This window comes from Sparus aurata, chromosome 1 (genome assembly GCF_900880675.1).
Source record: "Sparus aurata chromosome 1, fSpaAur1.1, whole genome shotgun sequence".
NCBI classification, from domain to species: domain Eukaryota; kingdom Metazoa; phylum Chordata; class Actinopteri; order Spariformes; family Sparidae; genus Sparus; species Sparus aurata.
Window position 1 is genome coordinate 36567885 of NC_044187.1, and position 15266 is coordinate 36583150.

General features: G+C 39.4%; 1 protein-coding gene across 2 annotated transcripts in view; it reads left to right on the forward strand.

The window, feature by feature from the left end:
- The window catches only part of LOC115581070 (deoxycytidylate deaminase-like), a 163759-nt gene that overhangs the window by 53075 nt on the left and 95418 nt on the right, over positions 1-15266 (forward strand). Inside the window, exon 6 of one of the 2 annotated variants that reach the window (XM_030415932.1) lies at positions 9653-10552. The exons of the other annotated variant lie outside the window; for it this stretch is intronic. Within the exon in view, the coding sequence (XP_030271792.1) occupies positions 9653-9668 (16 nt within the window). The 3' untranslated portion in view covers positions 9669-10552. Of the gene's footprint in view, positions 1-9652; positions 10553-15266 lie in introns of those variants that run through there. 2 annotated transcript variants of the gene reach the window in all.

Below are 15266 nucleotides of genomic sequence, written 5' to 3' on the forward strand. Positions count from 1 at the left end.
TTTATGCTTGTGTAAGTCTGGAACCTGTATTCTTGTCAAGACTGTGGTTGAAAATCCTTTTTTTACCCCAACTTTGAAGGTTATTCTCAATGCTGATTCATTTCCTTATAAAAGGAAAATGCTTTCAGTGTACCACAGGTGAATACATTTTAAAGTGTAGTCATAATAGAAAGAATAAGACACAATTATTATTGCAGGGCAATATTTATATTATGTCAAATTGTTAGAAGAATAATATAGTTTGTATTTGTAGCTCATGTGGTTAAAAATTTATAGTCAGAACCCTTTTCGGGCAGAGGCCATAAAGGATTTGGCCACCATCTTGGCCCCGAGGGTCGCTGGCTCCGGCGCCCTAGCTAAATTATTTCAGTATGACCTGTGCTACATCTGTGTTAAATTTGGCGCTTTTAGATGAATTTGCACAAAATGACCTATTTATGTGCTTAAGGCCCCCAACTAGATCCATTTTGTAGCCTATTTTTCCGCCGTTTCCTTTCCTGCTCTGACAGTTACAATGTTGCCATGGAGATGGATACACAGACTTGGCGGAGTAATATTTTGAGTAATGAGTTAGGCGTGTGTCATGCTGATTTGAGCACGTTCTAAATTTCTTGTTGACCAGTCAGATTGCTTGGTTGGAACTACTTGTTGTATAATGATAAGATTTAACCTTTCAAAGTTGTTGCCAATTGTGTGCCTACATTTTGCTATGTTGGTCAATATTAGGATTTTTCTTTTGTTCTTCCTTTTTTTTTGAATTCAGGCTACTTCAAACAGTTGAAAACTCAAATTTACTGAGGGGAACGATGGACTGGTATCTCTGAACAATTCTTGTAACGTTAACATGCCCTGGACAATCCAGCTTGGAGATCTAACTTTCTAACTCAGAACGCGAGGTATAATCATTCATGCTGATGTTATTGTTTGCTTAGCTATTAATACCTAACTCCATCTGACCCATCATGCAGGTATATTAATAACATTTTTAAATAATTTTTTAATTTGCAATCATTTGCCTTCATACTGATTACTTGATTTAAAGGAGTCATCACCTGGTTTTTTACATATCCAGTCCCTCTTGGATCGCTTTGGATCAATTCTTAAAACTTATTAGAATTTTTTTTTTTTTTTTTTAAATCAAACATAGAGCTTGTTCTGACACTTTTTCATACCGCGACTTTCTCACGCGAGATTATGCGCGAGGTTTTGACCGGTCCGGATGTGCATTGTAATGGGCGCGTTCAAGTTGACCTCCTGCTGCCTGATCACATCAGCGAGATCTGCTGGCGACAGCAGGGGCGGGGCTACAAACGCTGCTATGAAGTCGGACACTCTCTCTTCCCGTAGACGTGACGTGACCTGGCTGAGCTTGCGGTGTTTGCCTTCTTCGTCGGCAAAGAAGGAGGAAATTGAAATTCCATTAATGTTTGATTACAATCAACAACGACTGCGATCAGTTTTCTTACCTGATGCTATGGGAACTTTGCTGGCCTTTTTCTCATATTAATCTCCTTCAGAAATTATTCAATCTGAGATGTTCAAAATATTAGTCAACCAAAACATTTGGGCTGAGGGAATAGAGTAGTGGAACTGCTACTGTGTTGCATGCAGACGACCGCGGATCAAGACCCGTGTCAAGCCTGTTTTTTTGCAGAGGATGTGTTCATCTGATTACTTTTTATGTATATATATATATATATATATATATATATATATATATATATATATATATATATATATATGTACGGACAGTTCATATTTAGAGACAACAGAATGTGACAGCTTTGTCACAATAACAACTTCAAATTTGGATACTTTGAAATTACTTCACTTCAAACGGTCACACAGTGGCGCATCAAGAGTAGATGAAGAGCCTAAATGTTGTCTTACTGTAAATGATCATGTTCTGTTTTATTTGTAATGTCACCATTAAATACATTTGAAATTTGTCTATCTGGTACATTATAGTAAGTCTTGCACAATAACAATACAATTACAACAGTTATTCATTATTATGATGACAACTGTGCTTAGGTGCATGATTACATCACAGCTGAGGGGAATTTGCTGACTACATTTAACAAATAAGCATAACTATAGACACATAAGATGATGCATTTTCTCATAGCAACATCACAATGAATTAAATACATTTCACTGAATGAATGAAATACAATAATCAGAACAAATGACTGAATCAGATGCCTTGTCCCGCTGCACCATCTCATCACACGCAGAATAGCTCAGGATAATTCTTTGTGTTGTTAATGTGACGGGAACAGAAAGGGTTAATTAATAAGAGTGGATAGTACAGATAACACTGGACACAGCAGTTAACCACTTCTCCATCATCACCCTAAGCTGACAGAACTGAGCAGTTTATTGACGACATCTTTCGCGTCATCATCTGTTGCGATAGATGAAGGATTTTATAGGTTTATTCATGTTGACTATCCATAGGTGCGGCCACACGACTGCTACTTATCTGAAAGTATTTGATATTTGAGTTAAGGCATAGACCTTATGGATATGTAAATTCATCGAAACACACGTCATATACGTGAGCGTAGATGAGAGCCAATTAGGGCAAAGTCCTGACGTCATGAAGGTGGGTCTGGGGTCGCGCAGCACCTGGAGAGCAACTGCGTGAATGCTCTGCAGCAGCCTCGCTCCCGCGATAACTTAAGGTCATGTGACATCAGATGCGGAGCAGAAACCACTCCCATCCAGGTCATCGTGGACACATTTTAACCAGCATGCATCACGATTTATGCAGCACTGCTTGATCTTGAACTCGCCTAATAATATGTAATGAGGCGCGCGTTGATTGGCCGCAGGAAGGACGGAGCCGGAATGGGGGGCGAGCCTGCATGCACACACAGACTCCAAAACATAAACAGCCCCCTGTCATGGCGCACACACTAAATGACGAACCTTACAGAATTCAGGCATTTATGTACGAGCCGGAGTCGGAACCTGAACAGGAGAGTGAAGAGGCAGAGACAGTGGAAGAGACACGTTTACAGCAGGATGTCTCTGAATGGTAAATTCTTTTTTTTTCCTTCTTACTTTTCACACTCGTGTTTTACATGTAAGACCTGAGTTTTAATGCTGGCGGTGACGATGTATGGCGTGAAAATGACAGAGAAATAAGCAGATTCGGCGTGCTCACTCTGGCTGAGGACGGCTGTGAGCCGATGCTTATGCAAGTAGCCTCCTGTGGTAACGTCACCACAGGAGCAGAGTCAAAATCTCGTGCTTTAGGAACGCGCACTACTGTGCGCTATTCCTGTTCGGAAAAAGAGCCAAAGCGAAAAAAATAAGCCACTTTCAAACTCCAGCTTTTCAGGCAAGTTTCAACAGAGGTCCAACACCAATATGCATGATTTAATGAGAGAAATTGCGATTTCCGGGTGATGACTCCTTTAAAGCTGTTATAGTGTCTCAATGATTGAGATTGGCACCATGCAGACTCTGCATGCACAGCGATCCACCAATCACATTAGTTCTGAAATCAGTGTTCCGAAGCAGACCAGCCCCTGCACATGGAGTGAGTTGCTGGTAACAACATGGAAAAATGAGCAAGGAACAAGAGAACATCGGGAAAACCAAGACTTGGTGCCAAAAAGAAAGGCAATGTCAGTTATCTGGAGTTATTTCGGCTACAAGAAGGATGATGTTGACCAAACAGATGTTCTGTGCCACAAGGAGAGGTAACACAACTAATTTTTATTTACGTCGGTACCACACAGCATAGTCCTGCACGGGTCTTTGCAAACCCGCACCCGCCATACTTAAAACTGCATCCGACCCATTTTCTGACAGTAGCACAAATTACATCCCGCACCCGAGCTGACACGCTATAAATTGATACCGACGCCCGACATGCAGCCGAAGGACGGACGCAAGTTTTGAAAATGAAAGCAAGCTAGCGTGGGGAATGGGAGTTCTGGGAGGGCGCAAGCACTCATGAATGAGCTCATATGATTATCATTTTGAAATGCAGGTATATTTTTGTAGATGTGTCGCTAATAATCTCCAGGCATCCGACCCTGTCGTCCAAAACAAAAAACAGATTTCAGTCGTTAAATAACCTGTTTATCACTCATTGTTAGTTACTTAATCTAATTATGAAGCTAGAATGTTCCATTTTAAGATGGAGAGCTCAAAAGGTTCAAAGTTTTGTTTGTCATTCAATTCACGAATGATAGAACGAAACATGTACTGAGGTCCCGGCACAATAAAAGCAAACAATGAAAGATAATAATTAGAATTTCTCGAAAACACAGACAGAAGCCATACTTATAACATTGACAATAAGAGGTGAGATCAGTGCAGGTTAATTGTCCACAAGATAGAAGCATAGAAGAAGATAACATAAAGTGCTATTCGGGTCATCTGATGAAAATTCCTGTATTTTTTCACATCGCGATATATATCGCAGGGTTCAAAAAAATCGCAATGTAAGTTTTTTCAAATAGCGTGCAGCCCTAATTCTAAACCAATCCTGATTTGTATTGTACGATAGTATTATATTGGGAATATTGATTAATTGGACTTTCTCAACAAAATTACTATTACCGTGCCACCAAATCTGTTAGCTGTTGGCTGTCATGTAACAAATTTGAATGGTAAGTCAAACTAAGTTTGATTTGTTTTACTATCCTCATATTAACATCATTGACTGTGGAGGTTGCACCAGGGCCAGAATCAACCAAAAATAAGAGTTAATTGTAGTTGTTTTGAGCTAAGATACCGTTCATATAGTTAAGTTCATATTTGCCATTGAATTGTATATTGAAGTTATAGTCACTGGATTGTCAGGTTTAATTAACAATATTATTAAAAAGGTTGGCCAAGGCTGTCAGGTACTGTTATTACTAGGGGTGTCATGATTCTCAAAATCAGTGAATTAATTTAATTTTCTATTTTAAGGTCATGATTTGATGCGACTCTGTCTTTTTAATTTTTTTTATTATAGAGCAGGTGGCTATGCCATTTTTGGACTATTCCACTCTAGAACCATTGGTTTATGCCATGATTACATTATTTAATGCATTCATTTTTAAAATTCTTATTTCAGAAGATGGTGTACATGGTGTCATGAGTGACATAATCTCCATTATTCAACTGCAATGTACCAAACTAAGGCCTCATTGTCAGATTTAAATAAAGTAATCAGCAGGGGCAAAAGACCAAGAATGAAAAGGTTGACAAGTCCTTGGTCTCAACTACCTTTCAACATAGATCAAATAAATTATGAGCAAGTTTTTGGGCCATATTAACTTGTTTGGACTAAATGATACCATTTTGAGAGATGAGAGTAGCAACAAAGATGATGACAATGGCGAAGAAGAAGCCACATTAATAGATGATGAGGAGGAAAAAACTGAGGGATATGCAGAGTTGATACAGTTTTTGGATGATAAAAGCTTGTCACTGATGATTCGAGAAGCCACGGACAATGGGCGTAAGGCACTAAAGATAATAAGAGACTATTATGCAGGCAAAAGGAAGCTGCGTATAATTAGCCTGTATACAGAACTCACTTCACTGAACAGTGAGGGTGTAATGGACTATGTTATATGCGCAGAGAAAACTATCACAACACTAAGGAATGCTTGAGAAACTTTAAGTGAAGGACTGTTAATTGCAATGATTTTGAATGGACTTCCAGAATTATCCAAACAGTCACATTTAGGGCATTTAGCAGACGACTTTTCACTGTTCATTAGCCACTACATCAATATTCACGTCACACATAGTGAGTTGGAGGAGTCCTTTGTCGAATTCAAAGCTAAGCAACGGAGCTACGAGGACCCCGAAAAGATGTGCACAATGGCATCCAATGACAACATCATGAAAGTGTGGGCGCACCTGAGTTCCAGACCAGCTACAGCAAGTACCTGTAATAAGTGTGCCGAGGGTGCAGACATAGTGTGCTTTTTTGTGTCCAGAAAGGACACAAAGCAAGGACATTTCAACGCAAGCAGTGGTGTAGTCAGTGTAAAAGCACCACACATCCAGATGCAAGCTGCAGACAGAAACAGTGGTGGGATGACGCAAAAAACTTTTCTGAGCAGCTGAGCAACAAGAGAGTACGCATTCAGCAGAAATCTAGCAAGGACGTGAGGTCAGGAAGAGAGAACTGATGGTGGAACTTCACATATCATCATGGATATAACAAAGTTCAGAAGCCTTGATGACACTTTTCAGACTGACACACACTACATGGAGTTGGCTGATGGCACAAGGTGCATTTGACACAGTGCAGGGGACAGAGAAGTTTCTCGCTGATGTTGCCCCATATGAGAAGATCAAAACTATCAAGTCTGACAATGGTATGGCATTCACACGAAAATTTTTCAGGCACTACTCCGTAAAACTGGAATAAGGCATGAAACCTCAGTGCCACACTCGCCACACCAAAATGTTAATTTGACATCCCTAGAGTTATGCTTATAGAGAGCGAGTTGCAGAAAGAGTTTTGGACTTATGCAGTGCAGGCTGCAGCTTTAGTGAGAAACAGATTCTATTGTAATCACACAAAGCAAAAAACCTTACTTATTGTTGACAGTTAGACAACCGAACCTCTCAAGGATACAAACTGGGGGCAACCAGGGCTCCAAGCGTACAGTGATGCAGATTGGGTGGCTGATGTAACTGACTGACGTAGTGCAACTGGTTATTGTGTAAGTCTGAATGAAAATGGACCTGACATTTCATGGAAAACCAAAAAGCAACCTACTGTTGCACTATCCACTTGTGAGGCAGAGTATATGGCATAAGCTTCAACCATACAGGAGTGTATGTATCTAGTAGAACTGTTAGAGGGTATTGACTGATGTCAGTAAACACTACTCAAGGTTTATGAGGATATCCAGGGGACAATAGCGATAGCAAGAGCCCTGTAAGCAGACAGAGGTGTAAACATGTTGACATAAAATATCACTTTTTAAGGTCAACTGTGAATGATTAGTTAATTCTGGATTATTGTCCATCAGACCAGATGGTAGCAGATGTGAAGACAAAACCTGCAACACAGATAAAGTTGAGTAAGTTTGCAAAGTTTATGTTTGGAGAATAACATGTCATAAAAGATTACATGATGCAATTTTTAGGTAGAAAATCTTATAACGTATGTTAAAGAAGTTAACAATGTGAGAGCAAGTGGGGGTGTTAACATGTAAAATATGCTCTCAATTGTGGAAATGGGTCTTTGTTGTGGTAACATGGGCAAATACAGGTGTTGTGGGAGAAATGCTGACAGCCAATGAAAAGCACTGTAATACACCTGTGACTTGTTTGTATAAAGGAGAATGAGATTGACGAGCATGCTATTTCAGGTATCAGTCAGTACATTTCCATGCACACTTGAATCAAGCTACAGTCATAGCTTGATTAGACTACTGCCCCAGTATCCAAGCACCTAGGGGGGACAGATGTCTGCCACAGTAGGTGGTTATATGCACCGTTTCAGCTAGTTGCTACTGTACCATCATCCATTTGACCTATTACACCACATACCAAATAAGTAAAGAAGCGGCAAATGGGCTGCACAGTGAACGCTGAGAACATGGATGACTTTTTCGGGGTGTACATCACATTATATATATCGTAGTAATACCTTCATTGTCGTCGTATTCTTTTGTTTTTCCCAGCTTTCTTCGACGGATTTATGCCATGCACGACTTCCAGATATAATCCCTGTGGCATCTATGGGGGCTGTTATGATATTTATAGGAAATCTGGCCTGGTTTTACTGGGGCAGATGTGTGGCTGTTGGATGGATGGACGGACGGATGGGCTTAAATGTATTTTGCACTCCTGCTTTCTGTATCACTTTAATATCTCTCCCCACTTTGTGTCCAGGTATTAGGGAAGTGATCTTTCTTTCTGATATGTACCATGATCGTCGAGAGACGGTTGCTTCAAGAACGTTGCTCAGCATGGCAGGCATAAAATGCAGGTGAGTAAGTATTTTTCTCTGGCACACAAGAAAAATTATAGGTGTACTTACATAGCACTATGAATTTTTTATGGTGTTGCAACTAACGTCCTTTCAACAACCCTATGATGATTTACTTTAACACGTGTACTTAGCCCGCTTTTAGGTCAACTTGGGGAATTTCATCTTGTGACAAATTGTCATATACTGTATATATGGTCTGTTGTTATGGGACGCTTTCATCGAATACTAATATTTAAAATCTAACATATTTAGATTTAGATTTATAACTTGATCATTGATGTTTATGATGGCTGTATATCTGTGTGTTCTTGCACTTAAACTGGCATTTATATCACTAATGCCAAACAAAAACAATATTGTCCAGAATCTCCCATAGAAGCAACACATAGCACTATTACAAGTCAGATAAATGATGCTTGAGTTGTGTCCTGATATTGAAAGGATCTAGCAGGCATGATGTGAAGGAGATGGGTGGATATTTCAATTTTTAGAGGGGATGCCAGGCATGCCAGAGGTATCCTGGTTGATCAAAATAAAGGTCACATCTGATCTGGTCTCTAGGCTGAGAAATAGTTTCCAATGTACCTCATGCAATAGTCTGTCTCCCGACAATGTCAGGAAAGTCAAAAACTACACAACACATGAAAGCTTGGAGGTTTGATGGAAGCAGACTAAAGGCAATGAAAAGAGAATTGTAAGAACTTTAAGAACAAGCCAGAGACCTGATGTTAAAACTTGTATGTGTGTTAACAACAGCAGCTTCTACTGTGCATGGTAGTGCTGGTCACTGATGATGATGGCCAGATAGAGTATTACTGGGTAGTTAATGCAGGGTTTTTGTATGGCCTAAAAACTCAGCTTTTAACATCATCGTTACTTAAAGCTACTCTTTACCGATTGTTGAATCACTGTTATCTGGCTCTTATGAGTGTTCCATATTTATCGATTGTGGTGTTTTACTAGTTTTTATGAGCTATTCTTGGACTGAATTCAGCCATAATGAATGTGTGCGTGGACTGCAAATGTCAGTACTCGCCATTAAAGGAGGATATTCACCGCTTGAGTAAAGCACTTCAGCAAAATGACCAGCCACTTGACAGTTTTGTCTCCATACCTGCTTCTCACATCTGCCAGAACACCCTGGTCTTTGTTGACCCCCTATTGGGTTAAAATAGAAGACTTATAATTGTAGGAGAAAGGAGAGAAAATGGTTTATAATTTATAACTTTGGACTTTGTCTGTGGTGCTGAATTTAGCTGTTTATCCATGAAACAAGTTGTTGTAACCTAATTTGCATCATCAAATCTGCCCCGGACTTAGTATATATACCTGTGTTGGACTTTGTCAGTCATGAACATGAGAAATGGCTGCCTGCTGTATCCTGAAAACAAAGCTGATGAGAGTGGTGAAGGTAGACACAAACAGTAAAGTTGTGAGCTATGACAGTGAATTAAGCAGTCTTTAAGGATGAGGTTTTTTTGTAATGTCTTGCCCCCTTTCTCTCTTACAAACACTTCTTCTTGTTTACAAATTGCCCTGACCTTGTGGAATATTAACAGGAGTGTCAAACTGATGAGATGAAAGTAGGACCTCAAAAACTTTTATCCCTAGCCATGCTTTTGGTGTTTCTCATGTACGCCCTCACACCTGTATGTTGCTTTTTTCTGTGTGTTTTGGCAGGCAGTTTGATTTTTGATTCCATTAACCCCTCTGGAATGCGGAACAATGCAGCTGCTGAAAGAGATGAGGAAGCAGAGGAAGACTGATGAGACTGATAGGGAACCTGATGCATTTTTTCTCTATGTCTTCTTGCCCCCTGCTTTGACCAAAGGAAAAATGAAGGATACTTGACTTTAGAGCCTTGATATTTGATTAATTGGATACTCAAGACACTTTAATTTGATGCTTCGCCCTTTTTGGCTAACTCTGGTGGAAGGTCTTTCAATTATACTGTCACATTTATTCTTTTTATCTTTTATTCTGTGTATGGAGAACAACATGATATAAAGTACGAGTCAAAAAGTGTGATAATGATTTGCAGAACCATGGAAGATAGACATATGACTTTTCCTGACTTTAAACTCTCAGGTAAGGTTCTAAATATCTGTAATGAAGTGAAATATCTTGGTCATGTGATCACACACCAACTGACAGATGATGAGGACATTTTTCGTCAATGTCGTATGTTGTATGTGCGAGCAAATGTATTGGCGCGTAAATTCGGTTGGTGCACTGTTGGTGTGAAGCTGACTCTGTTCAAAGCGTACTGTTCACCTATGTACACTGCACATCTGTGGTTGAAATATAAAAAAGCCAGCCTTCAGAGACTGCAAGTGGCATACAATGACGCTTTGAGGATACTTTTAAAAAGGCCCAGATGGACTAGTGCGAGTGAGCTGTTTGTGAGTGCTGGAGTGAACACACTTCAAGCGGTTCTGAGAAATGTAATGCACAGGTTCATCTGCTGGTTAAATGATTCTGAGAATCAAAATGTTGTGGCAATGGTGAACATTATGTATAGTGACACGTGCTGCACGTCCCAGTTTAGGGGGCACTGGTACAAGTGTCTTTTAAAAATGAGTCATTAGATTATTTTTTTTTATTTTTTTTTTTTATTTTATTTTATTGTGTGTTTCTTAATCCTTTTGTACTGTGTGTCTTGCTTTTATTTTTTGTATGGACCTTGAGTCTGAAAATAAAACTTATCTATCTATCTATCTATTTATCTATCTATCTATCTATCTATCTTTTAAATCTACCTTTGGGTTTATGAATACACAAAATCTTTAGTGTCTGAGATCTGGTCATGGCTGTCTCCACAGGGGAAAACCTGAAATCTTCTTTCCCTCTTCAAATGAAGTTCCAGACAGATATAGATCTATCGGTTAATTTGACCTTTTACATTCCCAGTCGAAATTGTCCAATAAGTGAATCATGTTGTATTAAATACTGGTAGCTGCTGAGTGTTACTGTCTGCCCCGTAACAACAGGGGCAACAAGTATATGAATATGAATATTTGAAGTGCACAGTAAAGAATTGCCAGATTTTTAATTACCTAACCATAATATAAATATAGCTTTTACTAGACATGTTTCTGTCAAGCTTGATGTGTCTCTTACTAGCTTACTTACTGGTAATTTGTAGGTTTGAATTGGCATAGTTTGTATTTTTTGCAAAAAAGTAGCCATTGTTGGCCTTATCTGTATGTTCTAGGGTTAGTTACTTTGTGCATATAGGGTTTTTAACATATTCCTGGTATAGTGATATTGATCTTTATTTTATTTACCATTTTACTGTTGTGCTTTACAAGGTGTTGCTGTCTCTGGTTGGTCAGACAATGTTTATCAAATTGGAGTGTGTTACGTAAAATGTCACTTTATTTTTGATTTCCTTCAAGGTACTAAAAGGCTTTTAAAAACATGTTAATTTACCACAGTCTTAAATAGCTACCATTTAGCTGACAACAATTTTAACCTTTTGCTGTTTACTGTGTAATATGTGTTACAACAAATGTATGAAAGCTATTTGTCTGTAATGTGTATCAACTGCTACTATGCACATGTGTGCTTTAGATGACAGGGAAACACTTCTCACAATTCTATCCTTATACCATCATACTTATAACCACATCAGTTGTCAGTGCAGTTGGAGTCAATAAATGTTTTGGACCAATGCTCATTATTCTTGGATGTGTATCATAAGATGTCATTAATCTAATGGAGCTTTTCCATGCATGTGCTAGCCTTGCTTTACTTGGTTTGACTCAGCACGTCAGTCCAGTACAGCAGGGATTATTATTTCTACAACGTGGTCTTGAATAATTAGTTGCTTGTCATGAATTGTGGTCAAGCAACTGTAAATACTGATCCTCCCCAAAGAAAGAATTGCTACTAACAACGCTCACACATTTAATTTCTTATAAATCTTTACAATAAAATGTCCCTGTTATTTTGTTATCAACAGCTTTCACAATGAAGCAGCAAAATCCAGGAAATGTTTGGTTTCAACCTGTAACTCAAAACTCCTGAAACAACTGAAAGCGAACACATTCAGACTGTAAAAAATAGTAGATGTCAGACCATAACAATCAGAGATGCAATTGAGAAACTTAACTTCAAACCACAGATTTAGTAAGGGTACCAATCTGAAATTTCTGGGGATCTGTAAGTGAAGACTGAGTAGAGAGCAGTGGATATGGCATCCTCTGTGGAACAGTTGAGTCTAAAAATATACTGGAATGGTTCATCTAATCCAGGAAGATTCCTGGTTGGCTGGAGTAGTTGTTGGGCTGCTGGTGTCCACTGACGAGTACATACTAGTTCCCATATTTGTAATTTCCTCGCTCTCTGCTAGAACTGGTCATTAATACTTAATAAAAACATAAAGTGCTATAATGAATAAAAATTACTTTACAGTACAGTGGGGTCAAAAGGCTAGGACCACAAGCCACATCACCCCTGTCCAGCCCCCTTCCTGAGGGCAATATCACCCTCTCCACCACAGATGACAACACAGGTGCAACAATCTAAGCAGAAAACCAAACCCCAGTACAAGTGCCTACAAACAATGCCAACGATGTTTGAAACTCCATGCTGGCTATTCAAGGACTCCAAATTCCTTTGACCGTTACTAGCCATTATGGTAATTTTGGTTGTCGTTATTAACTTAATTATTAATCAGAGTTACAAACTGACAGTTAGTAAATGAGTTTTATGAGACTGATTTGGTGAATTGTCCATCTTTTTGCCTTCTTCAAGGGTGGTGGCCAATCTTGGGGACTTGAAGAGTTGTCGGTTCAAGTCCTACTCGGACCAAAAAAAGTATGATGTTGCCTTGTAGTTGGAGGATGCTAGTTCAGATGGTGAAGTGAAAAGTTTGGTTTTTATACATTAAATATTACGTACAGAGTACATTTACATTTACATTAGAGTACATTTTTAATACTAACAAGACCCTAATCTTCATTCACTTAAGTTCATAAGATAGAAAGCCAGAACTTAGACAGGAAAGTCAGAACTTAGACAGAAGTCAGAACTTTAGACACCAACCCTGATTCTCAGTGTGTGTGGATCCAGCTGTATGAAGACGTTCGGCCTGTTTTGTCTGGGAGTCAGGAGGTCCTGAAGTTATGTTTCCTTGAGAGTTTCTGGGTTGGACTTCGGCACGGCGCGTCGGTCCAACAGCGGGAAATAGAGGGAAGGCCGGTACTTTGTTGAGGAACTCTTGGTCCGAAGGCCCAGCAGGGTTTCCGCATTGGGAGCGCTGGGGGCAGAGTCAGTCTCGGCTGGGAGCACACAAAGTCTCTTTTGTTGGAGACTCCTTGCAAGGCTTCTGAAGAAGACAATGACTGCAACGTCCTTCATCCAATGATCATAGTCTTGAAAAATACTTTTTCTTTGTTGTTTCAAGTGGTGGTTCTTAAGTTTCTGATTCTTAAACTAATTCAACTTCTTTTGGATCAGGCGGTGATACTTTAAACAATATATTAAAAATCAAGATAAAAAGATCTTCATTCTGTTAAAAACTTGAATAAAAGTAAAGCACTTAAAGTAATGACTGAATTCGCTTGTCTTAGAGCTTGTTGCAGAAATAGAAAAATAAAGATTACTTTAAAAATAAAAATAAAAAGGAAAGAAAAGAAAGAGAAGAGGTAGAGGAGTGAGAGAGTGAAGAGGAGAAGAGGGAAGAGAAGAGAAGGAGAAACAGAAGAAGTGAAGAGCAGAAGAGAGTGAGAAGAAGTACTGAGAGAGCATGTCTCTCTGTTTTATGACCTGCAGCAGACGGACCAAAAGGGGTGACAGCCCAAAACTTCACCATGGCTTTAAAAGTGAATTTTGTCTACGGGAAAAGATGCGACATGATTAAAATCATTTTATCACTCAAAAAGAATTAAAACATGATTAAGGCATAGAACACTTGAATATACATTAGACCAAGGACTTATACATATTCCTTCTAGTTCTATCCTGTAGTTTTCTGGGCTTTCCTCCTCGAAGGGTCGGAGTGTAGTTTTGATGATAAAAGAATTCTGCGGAAGAAGGCGGGGTGGAATGATAGTACAATCTTATTGAAACAAAATCTAGAGCCTGTGTCCAATCAGAAGTGGCCGCTGTCTGATATTATCAAATCTGTGGACAAAGCAATGCCAAAATGCTTTGCCCTGTGCTCTATCAGAACTCCTATCAGCCTTTGATCAAGGAGATCTACCAAGTGCCACCCTCCTTCTTCTCTTCCTGCATGGGCCTTTAGAGTCCCTTTTCCAGTACACACCCACTTCTTCTAATTGGTCACTTTGATAAATTATCCCATAGACTGAAAGAGGAGTTGACCTGTCTTAAGCATCTCCCACCATTGGCGTGCAAGGCAAACTTAGCTAAGCACTTTATCGTCGTTACCTTTGGCCCTCACAGTTGGAAAGCCCACCCCCTGGACCTTCACTCACACAATGAAAATCAATTAGTCATGATTGAATCTAACCTAAGTAGGTCAGAATGTGTTGTCCTCCAGATACCTCATGCAAAACCTACTTTTTCAAACTCCTCCTTGGGATTTTGTCCGATCTGCGTGAAACTTGGCGCGTACACTCTTCAGCTGGACCTGATCTAAAATTATCAAAAAAATGTTGCTTAGTCAAAAAATACTCACATTTTTAGAGAACAAATTTCTGTAACTAGCTATAAAAATGTAAACTGTTATATATCTCGGTCAAACTAAATGCTATTAACACCAAATTTGAGATCCTTGGTTGTCATGAGACTGGCGAGGAATGAGACGAATTTAAAGAATTTTGGCCACTAGGGGCGCTAAAATATTTGAGGTTTATATCTGTTGAACAGCTACACCGATTTTGCTAAAATTTGGTCGGTAGGATGTAGGGCTAATCCTGAGGCAATATCTTGAAGGTGGTCATGACTGGTCAGTGTGGGCTTGGCTTATTACAACAAATCCAAATCGGTACACATTCAGCCTTTTGCACTTCCAGTGCACTTCCCATTACAGCAAATACCATGGCTCAGATGTTGGCCTGTGTCCTCACTTTTGCCCCAAGCCGTCATCTTTTGGGGCCAACTTCCGTGGGCTCTGCAGTGCGCGGGGTTCGAGTCGTGCGGGGGGGCCTGCCCCCGTTCATAACTGCTTGCAGTTCTAGTTATTATATATTTTTTATGGAAACAGAATCTGTTTCAGAAGTCAGTGGGCCACATGACATGGAAGCTTTTGAGAAAAATGATGATCTGGTAATTTTTCGTTTTTATACAATTGGGAGTCTGCACAGGGTGTTTTATTTTGAAAATT